General features: G+C 41.0%; 1 protein-coding gene across 1 annotated transcript in view; it reads left to right on the top strand.

The window, feature by feature from the left end:
* Positions 1 to 24,298, top strand: part of cckbra (cholecystokinin B receptor a) — a 102,340-nt gene that overhangs the window by 32,777 nt on the left and 45,265 nt on the right. Inside the window, exon 2 of the mRNA XM_056254319.1 lies at positions 17,611 to 17,859. Within this exon, the coding sequence (XP_056110294.1) occupies positions 17,611 to 17,859 (249 nt within the window). The remainder of the gene's footprint in view (positions 1 to 17,610; positions 17,860 to 24,298) is intronic.

The raw sequence follows: 24,298 nt of genomic DNA, 5'->3' as shown, positions 1-24,298 counted from the left end.
AGACCCCTCGGGCGGCCAGGGCGGTGAAGACCCCTCGGGCGGCCAGGGCGGTGAAGACCCCTCGGGCGGCCAGGGCGGTGAAGTCACCTCGGGCGGCCATAGCAGAGGCTCTGGAACAGACGGCACTGGCTCCGACTCCCGAACAGCAGGCACTGGCTCCGGCTCCCGAACAGCAGGCACTGGCTCCGGCTCCCGAACAGCAGGCACTGGCTCCGGCTCCCGAACAGCAGGCACTGGCTCCGGCTCCCGAACAGCAGGCACTGGCTCCGGCTCCCGAACAGCAGGCACTGGCTCCGGCTCCCGAACAGCAGGCACTGGCTCCGGCTCCCGAACAGCAGGCACTGGCTCCGGCTCCCGAACAGCAGGCACTGGCTCCGGCTCCCGAACAGCAGGCACTGGCTCCGGCTCCCGAACAGCAGGCACTGGCTCCGGCTCCCGAACAGCAGGCACTGGCTCCGGCTCCCGAACAGCAGGCACTGGCTCCGGCTCCCTAACAGCAGGCACTGGCTCCGGCTCCGGCTCTGGGGCAGGCACTGGTTCCGGCTCCGGCTCTGGGGCAGGCACTGGCTCCGGCTCCGGCTCTGGGGCAGGCACTGGCTCCGGCTCTGGAACTGCAGACACTGGCTCCGGCTCTGGAACTGCAGACACTGGCTCCGGCTCTGGAACTGCAGACACTGGCTCCGGCTCTGGAACTGCAGACACTGGCTCCGGCTCTGGAACTGCAGACACTGGCTCCGGCTCTGGAACTGCAGACACTGGCTCCGGCTCTGGAACTGCAGACACTGGCTCCGGCTCTGGAACTGCAGACACTGGCTCCGGCTCTGGAACTGCAGACACTGGCTCCGGCTCTGGAACTGCAGTCACTGGCTCCGGCTCTGGAACAGCAGACACTGGCTCCGGCTCTGAAACTGCAACCACAGGCATGTCCAGGATCCGAGCCAGACGCTCCAAATAGTCCATCAGTTCCCTCGCGGCCACGTGAATGGGCATCTCCTGATCCGTCTCTGACCAGGCAGACGTGGCGTGAACAGTCTCAGGCTGAGCAGACATGACATGAACAGTCTCTGACTGGACAGACGGGACGTGAACGCTCTCTAGCTGGGCAGACGTGACCTGAACAATCTCTGACTGGGAAGACGAGACGTGAACACTCTCTGACTGGGCAGACGTGACCTGAACAGTATCTGACTGGGCAGCCGTGACGTGAACACTCTCTGACTGGACAGACCTGACCTGAACAGTATCTGATTGGGCAGACGGGACGTGAACACTCTCTGGCTGGGCAGACGGGACCTGAGCGGTCTCTGGCTGAGAAGACGGAACGTATCTCCTCCTTCTCCGGACCACCGGACTCGGGACCACCGGAACAGGGACCACTGATGAAGTCCGTCTATCACCTCCTCCCCTACGACCTCCGCGGGTTCCCGAAAACCTGACCAACCGAGTTCCCTCAAATCGCTGAGAGTCAGCAGGGGTCTTAACATGACTGCCAGTCACAGTCCTGGTCTCACCTCTTCCCAACTGATCACCCGCTGTCCTGATCTCCTCATTCCTCTGCGCGCACATGGCAAAGTATTTAAATAGGGAGATCCCGTTCTCCCTCTCCGCAGGACAAAGTTCACTCCGCTGAATCCACATGTTTGGCTGGTTCGTTCTGTCACGGAATGGTAGACAAGAGACGTGGATTCAGATGCAGAGTGATTTAATAACAAAACAAACAGGGTAGGTACAAACTACAAGGCTTCGACATCACGGGAGGAACACGAAGACACGTAACATGTACAACGAACCAGCACTGGACTGCAAACACAAAGGAGATTATATAGGAACCAAACACAGGAGACTAACGAGACAACCCAGGTGAAGAACGTTAATCACTAAACAGATAACGAGATGGGAGGGGCTGACAATAGACAGAAGAGCACATGGCACAAGGAACAACATAACAGCCATGTGCTCACAACAGACTAGACAAGACACAAACACACAACAACCCGGGAGTGTCACAGCTCTGTCACTAAACCACGAGGAAACCCAGACAAGGAAGACAGAGCTGTGACAGGTGCATAGTGAGGGTGGCCGGTAGGTCATACTCCGTAGCGAATGCCCCTAGCGCACGTCTCTGCTCAATCAGCGATTGTAGCATATAAAAAGTACTGTTCCATCTTGTGATGATATCTTGCTGCAAGCATTTCCTTGGTTGGCCGAGCTGTTCCTGGATATCATGAAATCGCGAATAGGCCTGTGGTGAGTGTTTAAAATGTCCAACGATTTTCCTCCCAGTTTTTACCATGTCAATAATGCTTCGTTGGGACAGCAGACCCTCGTTCACTGCCAACTGTAATGTGTGCGCCATGCAGGGCAAACTAGCCAAGTTGGCGTCATTCAGTGCTTTGACCATGTTCCTTGCATTGTCACGCAACGCCACATGCACCCTACTCCTGTCGATTCCCCAATGTTGTAACATTCTCTCGAATGTAAAAGCCAGATTGGCAGCAGTGTGGGACCCGACCATCTCTTGACATTGTAACATGACTTGGTGTAGTTGGAAGTCATCATCCACCCACTGTGCATTTAGGCTTAGCATGGACATCAGGCTCACATTTGACGTCCAAATGTCAGTTGTAAAACTAATCGCTGCATTGGAATTGGCATGCAAGATGCCGCGAGTGTGTTTTAACACGTTGTCAAACATTTCTTTCAGTGAAACATCAGAGAAATACCGTCGACTTGGTATGATATATTTTGGGCTCAGATAGTTTATGAGATTTCTGAAACCCAGACTTTCAACCTCAGAAAACGGCTGATCATCCAGCGCAATAAATTCCATTATCTTTCCGGTAATGCATTTGCTCCTTTCCTTGCTTAAAAAAGTTAACAGAGGTTTCTGACTTGTGGATGGCTCAGTGCTAGTTTGAGCTTGTTTACCTTTAGCCCGTGAGTGTTGGCCTTTGCTAGCGTCACCAAACTTCGCAAATTCAGCCGGGTGATGTCTCAAGTGTCTGATTAGATTCGTTGTGCCAAAGGTTTTTGGTGTCGTCCTTCCACGCCCTACTTTTTCCTTGCAGGTGTTGCATATTGCAAACTTGTTATCTTCTTCACACACGCTGAAGAATTTCCAAACAGCTGACATGTTGCAGGTTCATTTATGAGGTTTCCTACATGTGCGGAACGCGCATGCACGTGTGATGCTGATGTTGCGCGACGTGCGATCATGCGGCGCCCAAGTGCATTTGACCGGCATAAAATCGGCATATGTCAGACTGACCGGCCGGTCGCCGGTCATGGCCGATCACGTGAAAATCGGCCGATTCCGGTCACGAGCCGATCAATCGGTGCATCTCTAAAATGTATATACCATAGACAGTAAAAAAAGATATTTACCCGTGTCAGATGTGTAGTTGATGCCTCGAGAGAAAAGAAAGTGCAAAGCGCAAGAACGTTGCTACGATTGTGTTCTTATTGTGGAAAAAGCATTTTCTGTGATTGACCTGATTTTAGCAATAACAAAGATAACTGATGGATCCTTTATCTATGGTAATACAATATGGTACAACTACAATGTGTAACGGAGGCCAGCTAGTAGTCGCTGTGCGAGTAAACCTCACTCCTCTGATCTCAACAGGTGCTCTAGCGACAGATGATAGGGGCTGCAGTCTTTAGCCTCCTCACAACTCCGAAAACGTCAGATCAAACTTTTAAATAGGCGCTATCTTTATAAATAAACCACAGATTTGAGCTTTAAACAACTACATTGTCGACTGAAAAACTATTAAAACTACATTTCGTGACACAATACCAGTAGTATTTTTAAATTTCGCGGCTTCTCTCGTCTGTCTATGCTCGAAAGCACCAGTGAATGAAGGATTGCCGTAAAGCAGGTTTCTGGTCGTATGATGTGTATGACGTCATTGACCTTTTAAAAGACTTTTTAAAGCAAATAAGTGACTCTAAAAAATCTAATACCCAGTAATGTGTAATTTTGTTGCATCTTCTTTCGAATACAACATTCAAATTACTAGACAAAAAATTATATCCTGAGAAAAGTGGATTTTTAGGGGTATTGCTCCATAGACCTCCATTCATTCTGCACTCCGCCTGTGAGCGCCCTCATATGGACCTAGAGTGGAACTGCAACCAGTTCAGACCCCGGAAGTTTAATGTGAGTGGGAGTTCTCCCCATATTAGACATTCTCTGGTGACGAGACGACTAATATTTGGCATTCATTCAAGTGTAGCTACTTGGTTCGCAAAGACAATAAATTAATTTCCGTTTAGAACAGCAATAATTGCTGAACAATTTAAATTTGGGTGGGTCTTACCTCTGTTTTAATTTAATGTTACTTTAGATAAGTGTACGTGGGAAACCATGGCATGGCCAATCCAAAGCACTTCAGGCAGAGCTATGGCCACTACTACAGATAAAAGTAGACCAATATTACTTATCTTATAATAATCATTACTTATCTTATAAGATAAGTAATATTGGTCTACTTTTATCTGTAGTAGTGGCCATAGCTCTGCCTGAAGTAAACGTTAGCCTACTTTAAATTCAAGTGTATGCGAAACCATGGGGGCTATACCAAAGTATCTTTGATTGTGTAAGCGTGAATGCGACCATCTCAGGTATATAGCTATTTACCTCTGTTTTAAACACGATTTTGGAGTTGCTTTCTTTGAGAATGCAACCCTATAGCTACTGTGCCACCCTACTTCAGCAACAGGTGGCACAGTAGCTATAGGGTTGCATTCTCAAAGAAAGCAACTCCAAAATCGTGTTGCTTTCATTTAACCTAGTAGGCCTATATGTCTAGGTAAACCTGTCTAGTAAACCTACACCAAATGTTCATTAAAAAGGGTCCTGTCAATGTATAATTTATACAGTGAAGTGTATATAGCGTTTTATTTTTATATTGTTCATACATTTCTTTCTTGAATGCTACTGTTATACATCTCCTATAGCTGAAAAAAAATAATAAAGCAGTTTGTTTATAGTTGTTTATAGTTGTTTAAGTTGTTTAAGCAGTTTATATGTTGTGTATCTTTTTTCTTATTTTTAATAACAAAGATAAAATATAATTTTAAATATTTTGGATTTTTATCTTCGCCCACTTTGGCCTAAATGTCTGCCATTCTTCTTTATTATATATTTTGTAACCAATACGTTTTGTTTTTGAAGCTGGAATGTAGCTGACTAGCTCAAAGGTTTCACGTTGCCTAGCAACAATTCTTTTAAAGCTTCAAACCAACAGCAGAAACGCTAGGAACATAAACCATGTCAAATGTAGACAAATACCTGGTTGAATTTCTGGCAACTTTCAAATTTCTGACCCAACTCTCTGGGACTTGAAGGTGGTGTACTCAGGGCCGGCTCTAACCCTTTGGTTGCCCTAGGCGATATTGAGTTTTGCGCCCCCTCCCCCCCCCGTTAAAAAATTATAAGTATTTATTAAACTAAACATGCTCTTATAGTTACTCAAAAACTTAAACAATAAATTGTTCATACAAATGCTACAAAGAACGTTCAAGGATATTTTTATCATAGTATCATAGTTGCATTGTACAACTATATTTTATCTGACCATAAATAACTTTTAGTAGATAAATTACAACTACTACCACCATAGGCCTACTATTATTACAATCTATTGGGCTGCTACAAGGTTAAGGGGGTTTCGGGGGTATTTCCCCGTAAGAAAATGTTGTGCATTTTAATGTTAAATTCATCAATCTGGTGCACTTTGAGAGTTCAAAACTAAAAGCTCCAAACCATATTCAGTGTGCAAATTGAACAAAGAAAAATTCAAACCTCTTTTGATTACAGTGTCTGTCTACATTACACTGCTACATAATAATAGATATAATATTAATCCCATGACAGTAATTGCCATAGGCTATATTGTAAAACAAATGCACTGAAAAATAAAGGAAACTTTCATGAGTATTGTACAAATGTCTATACTTGAAAGTAAGTTATATATTTGGAAGTAACCCAGCGCCGCCAATTAAGCAAAACAAAACAAAACGAATGGGCCACCGATGTACGAGTTTTATGGGCCGTTAAGACAAAAATAGAAAAATAAAAGTATGAGATGTATGTATCGGCCCAAAAAGCACGTCGGGCCCGCGGGAATCTCCCGGTTGTCCCGATGGCCAGAACATTTGACACCTTAATGGATGAGATGAGAAGACTTACCTCTATACTGGGCTTTCTTTTTATCTTGTTGCTTTCTCCGTTTTCGTCCCTGTGCACCAGAGGGTTTAGACCGCTTCATTTTCGATCAGCACGCGCAGCAGCCGAGCACTTGCCTAACGTAACCATAGAACGTAACGTAACGCAAGTAACCCCCGCCCCCCCTTTAGGAAATGATCGACAATAATCATCCATTCAATCTAATAATCAGGTTGACAAGTAATTAAACGTATGGCTGAGGGGCGCCTTATGGTGCGTTCACACCGGACGCGAATAGCGCGTCAGGCGCGAGTGATTTCAATGTTAAGTCAATGCAAAGACGCGTTACGCGCGTAAAAAATTCCTGCGGCGCGAATGAGAGGCGTAGAGCGCGGCGCGGTAGACGCGAATACGCCTCATTCGCGCGTCAAGTTCGCGCGAATGGCGCGAATTGAGCGTCTGGCGCGTTAAGCGCGTTACGCACGAATGATTTAGTTAGTGCTATTTGTGCATTCACGCGTTTGACGCGAATTCGCGTCTGCCGCCCGAGTTGAAAAATCTGAACTTCTGCGTCAATTCGCGCCGCGTTAACCAATCAGGAGCCTAGCTGCTTGCTGCTGTCACGTGGTGAAGTATCTGGATGCTTCAATAAATTATTTTGTAATATATGACTGTGGTTCTAATGCACAACAAAGCAAATATTTTATCACATAAAACTTGATTTCAATATATGAGACATATTCATTTTGCATTGAATGCTATTTATTCCATATCTAGATTATATGAAATATTATTATAATGTAAAGACAACCAACATATAAGTTCGTGTCTGGACAGTGATGTGTGAGAGAGAGAGAAAAATCACAGGACAGATTAATCACTTTTGGAGGCTGGCTTCATTTATTATCAAAACAAAAATAAATGACAGATTAGGTGGATGCGGGCGAGGGTGAACCTCGCGCCGGGCTGTAGAGCGCGGGCTCGACAGGCATAGCTAGACCACTCGAGGCCGAGGGCTTATACGGCCTACGCTGTCCTCGTCAGCGTCCTCACCATTAGGTCCACCAAACCTAGCTCCTGGAGCAAATTGTGAAACTCCTGAAACCCTCCGGAGGTTCTGGTGGACCCGAGTACAGCGACGATGTCCCCTACGGAGCTGTTTCTGCTCTCCAGAGCATATACGAGCGGTGACTCTCTCGAATAATGCTAATGCTAATGCTCGATAAACATCTAAAAAGATGGCCGCCAACGGGTTTCGAAACTTTCGCCTCCAGATTTCGCCTCTGACGCGTGTAAATTTCGCTTCAAACTTTTGTTTTTACGCGCGTCAATTTCGCCATTGACACGCGAATTAACACAAAGTGGTCAAGCGTCAAACTAGACGCGGTAGACGCGAATTTGAGGCGCTATTCGCGTCCGGTGTGAACGCACAGTTAGGATGATCATGTTTAATAAACATGTTTTTGTTTTGCTTGTCATTCTAATTCTATGATTAATGGGAAGTAGGCCAGGGGCGACACTAGAGGGCGCCCGCGCCCCCAACACATTTGTCGCCCTAGGCAACCGCCTAGTTCGCCTATAGCAATCGCCGGCCCTGGGTGTACTGGTGTGCATCCACAGTAGCTGCAGGCATTGCCCTGTGCTGGCAGGTCGTAATCCTCGCATTCTTCACACTTCAGGCACCTACCCCTCTGCACACCACGTTTATCCTTCATTTCCTTTTTTCTTGAACGGTATGGGGAGTAAAATAATTGCCTGAGCCTCGCGCTGTGGGTTTCGAGTGGTGACACTGCGCGCGACCCTCGGGTGAGTCGCGAGAATTAAAAAAAAAGGTTTGCCAGTGATTTTTTAAAACTGTTTTTAAATCCGTTTTAATATGAATATTATTGATGATATTAACTTTGAATAGAATTACACTGGAAAATCTTCAAATACATGCAAAATAAATACTCCACGTGTCACATGACCCCCGTACAATCAATCAGTGGTCGCTCTAGAAAAAGTTTGAAAACTATTGAGAGGGCACGGCACTGGGCACTAGCAGCAAAGCGCGAATGTGATTTCTGGCGCCAATACGTAGGCAACTCTTCAAATATCCTTTCGGTCCCGGTGATTTGAAATTGTGCAAACGACATGAGAAGGAATGAGTAAACGTTATGCAAACTCCCAAATTGACGCTCGTGTCTCCAAATGGAGTTTTGGATAATGTTCAGCGGCAGCTTTTAAAGGTAATACCTATGCTAAAATATTAATGACTGAGCAAATGTGTTGAATTTGTTATACCCACTGTGCTTTGTTGAATGGTCTCAATGTTGTTATATTTCATGTGAATACAAACGTTAGATGAGTAGTATGCAGGAAGTGTTGCTTATTGTGTTTCCACAACAATGTGAGTATTATAATCTACTGAAATGGCCACCATAAACGTGGAGTGTAATGTAACGTACGCAGAGGTTTGTCATAGTTGTAAACAAACAATGGCTTCTGAACATCTTTACCAAGCGCAAACCAGTACAGAAATCAATAAATTATCGGGGAGGGTCATGCATTTTTTCACAATCATTTTGGAGGGTCATAGAAAAATGTATTGCTGGCTAAGGGAGGGTCAAGTCTTTTTTGACAACAAATCTCAAAACTCCTCCGGTGGCCCCTTAAATAAAAAACGAACAGTCCTAGTAGCCGAAGCTGGCGAACTTGTGATCGGGAGACCCGCGTTAAACAGAAGGCGTGAGGACCTCAAAGTGATTCCTTAATTCCTTATTTGGAACGAAATTACTTTGCCATGTGCAGAGGTTGAAAGTAACGAATTACATTTACTCGCGTTACGTAATTGAGTCGTTTTTTTTTGTGTAGTACTTCTACTTTTTTAAGTAGTTTTTCAAATCTGTACTTTTACTTTTACTTAAGTACGTTTTGTTTTAAGTATTGTACTTCGCTACATTTGAAATCATATCCGTTACTGAGTAAAAAATAATAATACAAGAGAGAGAAAAAATCACACTCCGGAAACTACTGCATTGGTTGAAGGGCGGGAGAACAAACGCGAAGGTGACGCAGACCCAGCTGAAGCTGAAAGTGAAGCGCTCTCGAATTCTTATGAAGCGAATTATGGCCAGTATAATACTTGGTAGAAAAAAAGCGTGGTTGTCCTCGATGATAGATATCCAATTTGCAAAAAATGTGGACGCAAAGTGGCTGCAAAAGGAGGATGCATAGGACACCATCCCTCCTGCAGATAAAGGTATAGATGGGTTTCCGTTTCTCTAATTACCCATTATCCTCTGCGGCGCGCCGCCATGTTGTGTGTCAAAGCTGTCATCAAAGCCCGTCTGTCATGCTCATGTTTACCTGATGTTTACCGCCTTTTCATTTACCCAAGTATTTTTGACTCTTTTGTGTTGAGGTAATTTTTTTGTACGTGTTTTAAATCTGTGTGTTATTCGTTCAATCAAATTTTTGATTTCTTATTTGATCGGTAAATAATGTAGATGAACTGCTGCGCTTGTGACAGGACCTATTTTTTACAGTCTATGGACAGGACGCATGTTTAACTCAGAGCCGTATAGAGATATCTCTAATCATGATTAATGACATATTTTCAGATTTAGATGGACACATCAAATCAGCGTTATATGCAGATGATGGGGCCATATGGATGAGAGGAAGAAATGAGACATATGTGATAGAGAATATTAGGAAAGCAATAGGGAAAGTAGAGAAGTGGTCATTTAAGTGGGGTTTTAAAATATCAACAAGCAAATCCTGTTATATGGTGTTCACAAACAAGCGTAAGTGTTGTGTAGAAAAGCTTTTATTATATCAGCAGCCAATGGAAAAACTAAATGAATTTAAGTATTTAGGATTATGGTTTGATAGTAAGTACACATGGAAAACACATATAAAGCAATTGGAAACTAAGTGCAAAAAAGTTATTAATTTACTGAGAGCAGTGGCTGGGTGTGACTGGGGTGCTGATAAACAGTCACTAATTGATATATATAGAGCATGCATGAGGTCTTCAATTGACTACGGTTGCATAGTATATGAGGCAGCAGCAAAAACATCATTGGAAAAAATAAATAAATTACAATACAGAGCTTTACGGATATGCATTGGAGCTATTAAGACAACCCCCATTAACACACTACTTATAGAAGCTGGAGAGACACCACTAGAATTAAGAAGAGAAAAACTAGCGTTAGCATATTGGGTCAAACTGAGAGGAAGTGGGAAAGAAAACCCTGCAAAGAAGATTACAGAGGATTGTTGGGAGTATTTCAAGTTTCAGGGGCGTGGGTTTGGATGGACTGGGGAAAAGAAAGTAAGGAAATATGGAATGGAAGCAATAGATTTCACCACACTCAATACAGTCAGTAATATTCCACCTTGGCTTTATCCAGAAGTTAAAACAGATTTTAGTATACTGGAAAAGAAAAGAGGATGGGAAATGGAGGAAGTAGGAATACGGACAGGCAGCTATCTGAGAAACAGTTACTATAATTATCTAAAAATATATACAGATGGATCTAAATATAAACAGGAATGTGTGGGAATCGGAATACATATACCAGAATTCAAAATAAATATCTCAAAACGATTATCAGATAGGCTATCCGTATATACAGCAGAAATAGTGGCAATCATCATAGCATTACAGTGGGTTGAAGAGGTCAGACCGGATAGGGTGATTTTATGCACAGACTCATTAGCAGCTATTAAAAGTATTCAGTCAATGACATCTGTTAGAGAAGACCTGTTGATTGAAATGTTTCACAGCTTATTTAGGTTACATCGGGGAGGGATGGATGTTCAGTTTTGTTGGGTGCCAGCTCATGAGGGAGTAAATGGAAATGAGATTGCAGACAAACTAGCAAAAGAGGCATTAAAAAAGGAAATAACAGTACAAATACCACTAGGAAAAGGAGAAGGAAAAGCACTCATTAAGAAGAAAGGCATTGAAATATGGCAGAAATGGTGGGAGGAAGACAGGAAAGGAAGGAGTTATTATAAAATACAAAAGTCAGTCAGTAATAAAAATTATAGGGAAAGGAACAGGCGGGAGGAAATAATAATGACAAGAATGAGAGTAGATCATACAGGTCTGAATAGCACCTTGTTTTTATTGGGGAAAAGGAATAGTGAAACGTGTGAAAAATGCGGGATTAAAGAAAATGTTGAACATGTAATTTTGCATTGTATATTGTTTGAGTTGGAAAGACAGATATTTCATGATAGGGTACAAGAGGCAGGGCGAGAATGGAATCTGATGGGGTTATTGGGAACAGATGGAGAAGAAAAAGGGATAAGAATCACCAGGAAGGCATTATTTAAATTTCTTAAAGACACTGGGTTGGTGAACAGAATATGAGAGTATCTTAATATGATACCTAAAAGGGTTTATAGTTGAGTGATATGATGTTACACACTCCAGTACAGTAGGTGGCGGTATGCACTTTAAGTTGTTTGCAATCCGCCATTAACTAAGAGAAGAAGAAGAAGAAGAAGATATCTCTATACGGCTCTGGTTTAACTGAAAGAACGAGCAGAAAGAGAGAGAGAGAGCCGGTCGCGCGCGCGCACTCCCTCTCTCTTCGGAGCTAACGAAAGTGTGTAAATACTTCATCGTCTCCAAACTAAGCGCTGTCTTGCTCTCACTCCCTCGTGGAAAAGTTAGTCTGGAGCCCTGCATTGACGGTTCACATCGCTGTAGCCAGGCGGCTGATATCTGCACAGCTTTTATTATACGGTACATTTAGACTTAGTGTCAAGACAACACCATCTGGGTAAAAAACAACAACAACACAACGCGGAGAGAGATGGAGGGCAGAGGCACGGAGCGATGTGCTGCAGGTGTAAGTTAGCCTCTGCCTCTGGCTCGACCAGCTGATGTGGCCACAGAGAAAGTGATGAAGGTGGACAATCGTCAGAGTGTTGTTTTGCCCAGCCAACACCTCTCAAGGGCTGTGTCGATAGTTGCCGCCTGGGTACAGCGATTTGACAGCCGATGAGAGCTAACGTTAGCGCATTTAGCTAGCCCATCTTGGAAATGATTAGATAAAGTGTCACATCTCCAGAGCACAAAACCTCTAAATGTTCACAAGAGCAGCACTGAACATTAACTCCAGCCAAACGGTGAATAATCGCATGATTTTCATGTTCAGAATAATGCCCAGTTTAATTATTATCATGCTCCGTAACACAAACGCTTGACCCACTTGACACACAAGATGGCGCCGGGGAGGAATGTGACGTCATTGGAAACCCATCTATATGTCCCGATTCTAACTTAAGGCCAAATTACGTGATGCAGAGGGAATCCCGGAATCCAGTCATGAAAATTGAATTTACATAACGCAGATGTCACGTAAAACACGCAAAATAATGGATGGATGAATATATGGAAAGTAGAACTGTGCAATAAATCCAATCGCGACATGGTCTGTGAATATTTAAGCACAAAAATACTGCATGTAAATATATAACCAATTTGTTCTGCTGAGCTGCGCTGCTTTGTCTACTACATACTCAAGTACGCCGCAGCGTGACGTCCAAACAATTTGAGGATATGAATACATTTCCAGAGCTGCTCTGAGAGAAAGCCTAATGAGCATTTTCATAATTTTATTTGAGAAAAACCATTGTCAAATACACTTTGAAACAGGTCTTCACTACAACCCATCAAAATAAAAGTTCGGTTTTACTAGGAGAAATTCTGACAGAAATATATTACTATTGTAGGCATACAATAGAACATACTTCTCAAAATAATAATAATAACAACAATAATAATACATTTTATTTAAACATTATTTAAAGGAATATTTTTTTTTTGTCCACGGTTTAATATAGTAAATCTGTTTTTGCAGCGCTTCCCCCAAAAATAAAAGGACACACGTTTAAATTTACATTTGATTACCACCGTTTTTGATAATATATTTGGATTAAATCATAAAAAGAAAAATTAATTTTCTGAATAAAATACATTTCATAGGACTTTATTATTCTTAAACATTTTAATAAATTATTAATGTTAAAAATAATTTGTTAATCTAATTCATTATCAATTATTGAATTTAATTGATTAGACATGTTTTATTGAAATTTTAATAAACAAAACAAACAAATGGTTTCAAGTTTGTTATAGTAAAAGCATTTGTTCAACCAAAAAAAAAACCCTGTTTTCATTAATTTTAACTGATGATAATAATAATAACCATCATTTAATAATACCGTTTATTTATTTAATAATTGATTAATACTGTAAACCGTGATATTTTCTGAGATGTTATCATACTGTGAAAATCTCCTACCATAACCCTACACGGGGGATTCCCCACCCCACCCCCGCTGTTAAAAAAGTAACTCAGTAACTTTTACTCTGAGTACATTTTAAATTAGCTACTTTTTACTTTTACTTGAGTAGATTTTTAGACCTGTAATTTTACTTGTACTTAAGTAAAATTTCATTGAAGTAGTAGTACTTTTACTTGAGTAGAATAGTTTATTACTCTTTCCATCTCTGGCCATGTGGAAAGACAATAACGCGCCGAGACCTTCACCTGTTCTATGGATACGGCCATTGGACCGATTTAGACGGGCTTACAATGTTAAAATAGTCCATGTGACTACAGTGGTTCAACCTTAATGTTATGAAGTGAGGAGAATACTTTTTGTGCGCAAAACCCCAAAATAAAATAATGACTTATATGTATGACTTATATTAATGACTTAAATAATGAAGCTCTCGAATTTCATAAAATAATATCTTAATTTGTTTTCCGAAGATCTTACGGGTTTGGAACGACATGAGGGTGAGTAATTAATGACAGAAATTTAATTTTGGGTGAACTATCCCTTTAATGCTTTTAAGAAATATTGAAGAATTCAAGAAAGCAGCATACATTTAAACATAAGAGACTAAGAAGAAGAACAATTATTGCCGTAAATACATGAAGATTCCATATTGACATCTTTGAAAGCTTGTTTCCGCTTCAGTGTAAAAAATAAACCACGCAATTGTGAGATGAAGTTTAAAATAAGAAATAAACATTACGAAATATAGTCACAATTGCAAGATATAAAGACACAATTACAAGAAATACATTTTTTTTTCAAAATTCCATATGTACTGTAAAGTAGCGATTATTAAAAATAAAGTTACAATTACGAGAAAATATACTGCAGTTATGGAATTAAAAGCTGCAATTACGAGATATACAGTCTGTCACAAGGTGGCTGTAATGAAATGCATGATGACAAGGAATACAACAAAAACAGTTTTTAATTTTTAATCCAATTTGGAACAGTCTGGAAATCTCAAGGAATAAGCAAAATAACACAACCCCGTAAATTAACGAAAATCAACACCGAATAAATAACTGTGAACACTGAAGGCTTAAATACACAGGGAGTAATCAACAGAAACTAAATCAGGTGTGTAACATAATCAGTAACCAAGGAAATTAACAAGGGAAACAGGCGGGCAGGCAGACAGGGAAAACCCAAAACTAAGGCCCCGTTTACACGAGAACGATTCCGGGTGAAAACGTAAAAATATTTTATCGGATGTGCCTTTCGTTTACACGGCAACGGCGTTTTGGGGACTTAAAAACGCAAAAAAGTGAAACCACCCTCCAGAGTGGAAATCTTAAAAACGCTCCACCGTCGCGTTCCCGTCTAAATGGTAAAAACGCAAATCTGCTCACCGTGGCTCTCGTCGAGTACGCGTTTACGTCACATGCATGCGCCAGTACAGGAAAATAACAACCAACATGTCAGATTATTTCCATACGTCGGAGCTTCAAGTTGCCCTTGCAGCTCTGAAAAACATACAAGAGTCTTTTCAGCAGTTGTACAAAATATTTTAAGATATTGGTGTTGTTGTGTGGCAGTGCTTCACATTGCCACCTAGCCGCCTGGAGTGCATACTACATCGAATTTCACACACTTTTGCGTCACCATATGCACGCGGATTTCTCAACCATAACGCTTCGTCTAAACGCAGACTAAAAAGTGATAACGCAACGCCACTTTTGCGTTTTCTCTTTAGATCGTTTCCGTGTAAACAGCCTAAAACACAAACAAACTGAACATACATCTGAAACAGTCACATTGCATGATATGAAGTCACAGAGTTATGAAAATTGTAGAGCCAGAATCAACCGCTGAAACAGGGAGAATGATTATCAATAACGTCTACACGCTAGGTGGTCAAAAATGCATAGAGAATACTTTGAAGTGTGTGATTGATGGTGAATTAATTGTTCAAACTTGAGGCAAGGATTTCACAGTCAGCCACCTGCCTGGGAGTGTGATTACATTACAGATTTCTCATCTGAAATCAAAAATATCATTTTCTTCTCAGGACTGCATCATCACTGTCCTGATGAGGAGATGATGCCATGTAAACAGACCCCCCTCAATTCGTTTCTCATAACCCCCAATCATACAACACATAAACTTCTGCTCATCAGCTTGTGCTGTAAAAGATATGAAAATGTACATTGCAAAGGATGTTTTAAACATTTCCCTTTGAAAAGTTAGCTCACTTTATTAAAGTCGGCATTAAATGGAAGTTGCGATAGTCTTTTCTTCCCTATTGTAATGTACATCTGAGTGAAACGGTTTCTCGCACAAGATATAAGGCGGGATTTGATTTTGTCCATCAATGATTTGAGTTGACATTTGCTATTACTGCAATCTCATATAAGTTACAGGTTGTCCTGCCTTTGCGGCAGTAAACATATCATCAGAGAAGATAAGAGATGTCGCTGCAAATGGGAGGGGAAGTTATTTTGGCAACACTTTATAAAAATGGTCCGTCATTAATAAGTAGGGGAGAGCGGGGCACAACCTAACACATTTTGGTTTTGGCTCAATTATTAAAAAAATTATTAAGTTAGATTCATCTTTTTTTTTACACAAGCAACATACACATCTCTGCTACAATTGAAGCAGAGTTTTTTTCTAGGACCTACCATTTTCGTACAGTTGCACTGAAAGTGACAGAAGTGCAAATGTTACAACCTACCCTATATGCGGGGTTAATTGTAACAGATAGTTTAGTAACAGTAACAGAGGGGCTAGTTGTAACACTTGTGTGTAACACATAATTCAGTACTATTTTATCTGAATAGTTTGATATTGTTTGTGCATCTCTATAGATAGATATCCATACATCCATCCCTCATCCAATCATCCTTCCATTATGGATCAATATCATGGATAGAGATATGAAAGGGCTGCACAGTTTTGCAAGCAATAAATAAATAAATAAATAAATAAAATCATCAAATATTGTAATTGCAATTGAATTACATTTGTGTGTGGCAGCTGCATGTAAAAATATTATTATTGATAATAATAACAGTAATAATAATAAAAACGAGCTTAAAATGAAATGTTAAAGGGTTTATTACATTAAAAACAGGCTATATTTTTAATAAAGAAACAAGTGATCAATGCATAGTAAACTAAATTTAAAAAAATTTAAATTCCAACATTGTTTGTGAAAGTCCAACAAAGTTAAATATATAAATAAATACTCAAACAGGAAAAGTTGTGTGGCTCCGTTTTCATTTGATTATCATTGTACACTTGTCGGCTTGTTTGTAACACTGTGCTACAACTAACCCCGCTGTGTAAAAAATATTTTAAGCCTAGCTAAAAGTTGCTAGGAGTTGCTGACATGTTTCAAAACGGTGCTATGTTTATAGCCAACAAGACAGTGATTAAGGTAATATAAAGTTAGAAGTTAACTTCTAACTTTATATTAAAAGTTAGTTTGGTGACGTACACACCCAACTCAGAAACCGAAAAAAACCTATGATGAAAAAAATTACTTGCATGGTGTCAAAACACTCTTTGTCCAGTATCTTCACGAAATCTTATCAAAACTTTCCACGAATTCGCGGGAGACCGTCTTCTGGCAGCGAGAAAAAAAGAGCGGAAACACAACCTGCTTGATCCTGACTAACTATGTAAAGGTCCGTGTTACATTTAACCCCGTGTCAGGTTGTGCCCCGCGCTCCGCTAACTATGCAGGAAGTAATGCAGGACTAATGAGTAGTACTAAATGAACACTTCAGCTATACTACTATTAACTAATATGGAAACAAGCTTAACTAATCAGTAAGTAATATCAAATGTATTACTTCTAGTAGTAGCTGAAGTGTTAATGTACTACTCATTGCACTGCATTACTTACTGCATAGTTACTTATTAATGACGGACCATTATTATAAAGTGTTACCGTTATTTTGATTAAAGATTATAAGGGAACATGAAAAATTAGGTTCACGGATAAATCATTTATAATAGACACTGCAATATTCCATACAAAAAGAAAAAAAATGATTTCATGGTGACATTAAAGGTGTCATGAGATAATATATTTGTTGTTTCTTTTGACCAATATGTTTTTTTTCCTCTCTCCTTAGAAATGGACTCGGTGAGGATTATCCTTTACTCACTTGTCTTTCTCCTGAGTGTTTTTGGGAACTTGCTGATCATTGTGGTCCTGATAGTAAACAAGAGAATGCGGACTGTCACCAACTCCTTCCTGCTCTCGCTCGCCATAAGTGATCTCATGATGGCCATCTTCTGCATGCCCTTTAATCTCATCCCCAGCCTGCTGGAGGACTTCATTTTTGGAGCCGCGATGTGCAAGACAGTCGCCTATTTCATGGGTGAGGAGCGTTCAATTAAGCTTTCTCAAGTGGAAGATTCATGTTTGATTCTTCTTTGTCATTGATCATTGTTCAATAATGTATCAAACACTAAAGTAAACTTTCATTACAGAGCCAAACCTCATAATCTAAAAAGCCTAATGATTACATTTTTAGATTATTAGGGTTGAAACTAAACTCTGCAGAACAGTGGGCCAAAGTTGCTTCCTCCTGCTCTGTTTTTAGGGTGAACATCTAATTAGTATTTTTGTTATAATTTGTAACATAATTTGGTGTGCTAATGCCAAGCATGGATTTTAATTACTTTTGGCAATTCATAATTTTCATATGAATGACATTCATAATTAGGCATAATTACATATTTCTGAAATACATCTCTATTGTGATACATAACTGTCTATATATATATATATATATATATATATATATATATATATATATATATATATATATATATGCGGTCCCTTTGGATAGCACTGCAAAACAAATAAATGTTTCCTCACTTTATGCAAAGCTTTTTTTTAATATAAGGACTAGGTGTTTAGGAAATTGTTGTAGTGGTTTTTGTCCCCATGAAATGCTTTTGAAGAAAATAACATTCAAGGGGCTCTTATTTAGGTTTGTGAATGGACTAAATGATTGAACACGGTAGTTTATTAGGATGTCATCATCTACTGTGACAGCAATCATATATTAATTTTACAAGCAGACAACTGTTTTATACATTAGACTTAGGCCCTGTCCACACGGACACGGGTATTTTTATAACCGTGACTTTTTTTACGCGGTTCGGCCGTTCGTCCACACGAAAACGCACTGAAACCGAACATTTTTGAAAACCCCTGCCAGGGTGAGGATTTTCAGAAACGCCGGTTACAGTGTTGTCGTGTAGACAGTGAAACTGGGTTTTTTGCCTTGCGACGTCAGAGTGTGTGCCGTTATCTGTTTGACGTCAGATTTGCGCTTCTGATTGGCCAACGTGGCTTTACGGTTAAGGGTTATATCGCCGCCTGCTGGCGTGGCATGCTCTTGACCGCGCTTGATAGCGTGTTTTTGCGTTTTCATGTAGACGGAGACCGAGCATGTGTGGACGGGATTTTTTTTAAAACGTTGTAGGAAAAACTATATATATCCGTATCCGTGTGGACAAGGCCTTAAAGCACTTAAATCACTTTCCAGAACACAGGCACATCCTGCTTAGCTTAATACATCATCTAGTAGTTAAGCGCTCTGGGAGCCCCTAAAAGCTCAGCCCATCTATTCTCAATTATTGTTTCAGTCTGACTTGACTATAGATGTTGCACTTGCACTAATTAGTCATTGTGCTATTTCTCCTGTGATGTCTCTTCCTCCTTGAGCAACACCTTTTCATGTCCACATCATACTAACACTAATCGATATGAGAAATAAATTTTTGTGAAACCTGTGGGGCATCAGATTGAAAAGGAATGATTAAAAGAAACTGACACAACATAAGATCATTAAGAAGATCACAAAGAATGATGTGCCTATAGCAATAAACTTATTTTTTTTAGAGCATTCCATCTCATTCTTATTCTGTTTTTCTTTGTTAGAATTTGACTGCGTTTCATAAAATCTCTTCATAACAGCAGTATTTTTCTTGAAACTGTGGTTACCAATTATATTAAATTATATATATTTATTACACACACTGTGTGTGATAATTGCCAGGAATTTACAGGATTAAAGAGTATTATTTTACAATAAAGTACTGTAGTCAGAAATTTACAGTGAAATGAATGGCTCATTTTCTTACTAATTACTGTTAATCAACAGCAAAATGATGCTGACATCACAGTAATTTAGATAGATCGATTTTTTATTTGTCCTCGAGAGGAAATTTGTTTCCACCGTAGATGCATACATAACACAAACACACATAACATTAAATTATTAATATATCATAATACAATCAAAAATATTTGCTGACATCACAAAAAAACAACAACAAAACAACAACAAAGAATTTACTGCTCTTGTCTTACTGTGTAAAGTTGTAAAGTTGTCTTTAACCATGCTACTGTAAGAAATGATATTGTTTACTGTAATCGTTTTGAAGTCACAATAATGGTGATTAGTGCTCCATTTGCTTGGAATCTTGGACCTTGTATATTCATATTGAAATTTCTGATCTAGCCAAGTCATAAGTGTGACAAATGAAAACATTTGTTAAAACAATGACAAGGTAGAATATAAAATAAGCTAATTGGCTGATTTTAAATTAGTCGAACTATTATTATTAGCATTATTTCAGCATAAAGATGTACCAATATCTTATTTCAAAATCATTATTATTTGTAGATGGATATTTCGCATTAGTAAAGCAGTTGCTGAGATTTATCTTTGAAAGGTGTGACATCATTTTACAACAGAAGATTTTTTTTCTTCCATAAGCTAATGATGCAGACTATCACATATCAACCTAGTCACCATCATCTGCACTACATTTCCCATCACACTCCTTGGCTCCCACCTGCACATCATTCACAATCACTCACACCTGCACCTCATCATCACCCTCATCACTGCCACTATAAAGGCACACTCCTCACCACAATATCTGGTCTGACCTCATTTTCACTAAGTGGACTATTCCCCCCATCTCCAGCGAGATCCCTGTCATCTGTGTCTCTGCCAAGATCACCCTTTGGACTCCACTACCCTGCTCACCTCATCCCTGCACCTTTGTTATCAATAAATCACTATTCACCATCCATCTTCATCTCCTGTGTCTACTTATCATAACAGAAGGTCGGACCAATACCGAAAATGGATCCTGCAGTGCAGCTCCTCTGCATCGACCAGGACCAGCTTTCTCTCGAGGCCCACACCGCGGCGTTTCTCGATCTGGCGTGCCTTACCTCCTACCCAGACCGATCATTGAGTGTCTTTTACCACGCAAGCCTCAATGCTGAGACAAAGGCACGCCAGCCCGGTGTGGGGCCTCGAGAGAACTTTGAGGCTTTTGTGAAGTGGGTGTTGGCCAGCGGTGAGTCCCTGTTCACCATCGGCCATCCCAGCGATGGTGAACTCGCCAGCATTCCAGAGCCTCGTCCCAAGATGGCTGCCGCCGTTCCAGAGGCTCGTCCCAAGATGGCCGCCACCGTTCCAGAGTCTCGTCCCAAGATGGCCGCCGCAGTTCCAGAGCCCTCTGCCAAGATGGCCGCCGCCACGCCAGAGCCCTCTGCCAAAATGGCCACCGCCACGCCAGAGCCCTCACCCAAGATGGTCGCCGCCCCTCCAGAGCCCTCGTCCAAGATGGGTTAGGGCCACGCCAGAGCCCTCTGCCAAGATGGCTGCGCGCTAGAACCATCGTCCAAGATGGCCGCCACCACGCCTGAGCCCTCGTGCAAGATGGCCGCCGCCGCACCTGAATCTACCCGAAGCTGCCGGCTCCGCCCGGGTCCCCTGAACTGCCGGCTCCGCCCTGCTCTCCTGAGCTGCCGGCTCCGCCCTGGTCGCCTGAATGGCCGACTCTGCCCTGTCACAGAAGGGGCTTCTGTCACATATCAACCTAGTCACCAAATCACCATCCTCTACATTACATTTCCTATCACCCTCCTTGGCTCCCACCTGCACATCATTCACAATCACTCACACCTGCACCTCATCATCACCCTCATCAGGCACACTCCTCACCACAGTTCCTGGTCTGACCTCGTTGTCACTAAGTGGACTATTCCCCCTGTCTTCAGCGATCTCCCTGTCCTCTGTCTCCGCCAAGATCACCCTTTGGACTCCACTAACCTGCTGACCTCCTCCCTGCACCTATGTTATCAATAAATCACTATTCACCATCCATCTTCCTCTCCTGTGTCTACTTACCGTAATACAGACATCAGTACTCGACTTACACAACGGTAACACTCAACAAATAATAATAATAAAAAATATAAATTCTGAACATTACAAAATAAACAAACAACACAAACTTGTTAAAGTCCCCATGAATTCAAAATTGACCATACTTTGTTTGCCTAAATTGATCGTTTTGTGGTGAACAATTCATCCATGCAAGTCAATCCACACAAAATTTTTTTTTTGGCTTCGTAATCTTTAATCAAAATCTGAAATTTCCCCTCCCCTCTGCGTTGGAAGACCTTGCCTAATGACGTAGGTTTCACGGTTTGGGCGTCTTCTTAACATCCGTAATCACGCCCCTCCAACTGACAGTAGACAGGCTGAATGAAAACACCTACTTTTCTAGATCCAATCAGGTGCTAGTTGGGAAAAAGCCACGCCCACCATTTTGCCTCATTTAGTATTCCGTTTCTCTCGGAAATACGTCACAACACTGGAGAAAAGTCGTTTGCAACTTCCGGTTCACGGGGACTTTAAAGGTGAACCAAAAATAAGTTCAGCAGCACAGATAAAACCAACAATAATCAAGAAACTCCACAGAATAATCTATTCAGAGAAATATTAAGAGATTTCCAAGAGTGCAGTTATACAAGAGAAGTCCTACTGTGGAATTACTGTGAAAGTCATGCAATTATTAACCTAGAATATACTGTAATTTCCCACTGAAATGTTTAACAGTGCAGCTCTCTGGAATACTTGATTCTGATTGGTCAAACGCAGCACTCTGCAGTCAAACCATTAAGCTGTATACTGTTGTCCCTGGCAACCAATCTCCTACACTCTGCTAGTTTCTGTCACATCCCTCTCCAGTATTTTTCTTCTCACATAGAATGTATTCTCAATTCTATATTTTTGTCCATTTATTTACTAATTGGTCAACAAGCAATGCAATATGTGGAAAAATGTACAATCAGGTCATTATTGCAAAATGAACCCCTCCGGGATGATTGTCAAGGCTCAAATAAATGGACTGACTGGTGTATTGTTCATCATCCCTTACACAGTGTTATACATATTTATAAGTATTCCATAATAAAGAAGCTATAAGTCTTCAGGATCTGTGTAGCACAGCCTGGAACCAAATCAGCATTTCGTCTCTGAATTTACTTGGCACTGAGCTGGACAGCAATAAGTCATTCTCACACTGAAAAGCGTTGGCCTTGAGTCAGTGGAAGAGCACGCCGTCGCCCCACCCCCACCTGTGAGAACATTCCATCACATTCTTCAGCTTCACTGGCATTCTGTGGCTTTCTCTTGTATTACCTTGCTCACATTATTGCATTAATCTGAGAGTGCTTTGGGCTTCTAGTTTTAGTCAGCCAGTGGCAATCAATGCACAAAACCATTATGAGCCATTGATTTCAACCCTCAGTGGTCATATTTGCTAATGTCTACCCACAAGGAAGGAAATTACCTCAGAGCACAAATCACTGTCTGTGCGATTGGTAAATGCAGTTACAAAGCCTGCAACATTTGTGTACACCACCGTTTTAATTGAGTTTTAAATTAGGCATCATTTTCAGCCAGTGTGAATTCTTTTGAGATGAAAATTTTATCTGGAATACTTCTGGGAGCATAGAACGCAGACAATGTATCTTGATAATGTGAAAAATATAGCCTAACTTTTTTTTGTTTCCTTTTTCCAAAGAAAAAGAAATCCCAGTAAAATAGCTTTATGTGGAATGTAATAGTTTCTGACTGAATAGAGTCAAACCGTTGGCCTTTTAACCGTCAAAGAGCTTCAGAGATTTGTCTTTGCAAAGTTCTTAAACATGATGTCACACTGTCAAAGTCAAGTCAAGTCACATATATTTATATAGCGCTTTTTACAATATAGATTGTTTCAAAGCAGCTTTACAGAGATAACAGGAAAATAATGCAACAAAGTTTGTTTCCAGAAGAAAATAGCGTCACAGTCCAGCTTAAGTAAGTTCTGTGATGTTTCATTTTTGTTGTAAAAAAGTTATTAATTTAGTTCATTTATATACTGTATATAGCCGCTCTGGAGAAAACCGTGATGTCATCGTCCAGGGGTGCGTTTCCCAAAAGCATCGTCAGCCAACTTTGGTCGCAAGTTCCGTCGTTATCAGCATAGTTCAACGAGTCAGTGTTTCCCCGAAAACATAGTTCTAACGAAGATTCGCAAACAGCATCGCAAAGTTGTGTGGTTTGAACAACAGCATAGTTAGAGAAGCATAGTTTCTTGTTTGCCTGACATGTGGACGTAATTAATCCTTGTCTTGAGCAAAATAAGTAAGCTGACATTCAGTGCAATCTGTATCTTTTATTTAGAACACATACAAATGTCATTTACGTCTTTTAGTTTGTCAAGAGATTTAAAGCACCGTTTTTAAAGAGTGCGCATGTGCAAACATGCTCTACCACGTAAGAACAAGCCTGAATGAATCTGGAAATAGAGAAAAATAGAAATAGGGCTCAGATGTCATGTCCGTAGCAAAACATCTAGCATTAATTCGATCTCAACAGAAAGAAGTTATTACTCCACCACCTGCATGACATCATTAACCAACATGGTTGAACAACCAATTTGCGACAA

This window comes from Rhinichthys klamathensis, unplaced genomic scaffold (assembly GCF_029890125.1).
Source record: "Rhinichthys klamathensis goyatoka isolate OS25496 unplaced genomic scaffold, OSU_Roscu_1.1 h1tg000111l_1, whole genome shotgun sequence".
Taxonomy (NCBI): Eukaryota; Metazoa; Chordata; class Actinopteri; order Cypriniformes; family Leuciscidae; genus Rhinichthys; species Rhinichthys klamathensis.
Note: the sequence above shows the minus strand (reverse complement) of the source record. Positions and strands in the feature narration are given on the sequence as shown.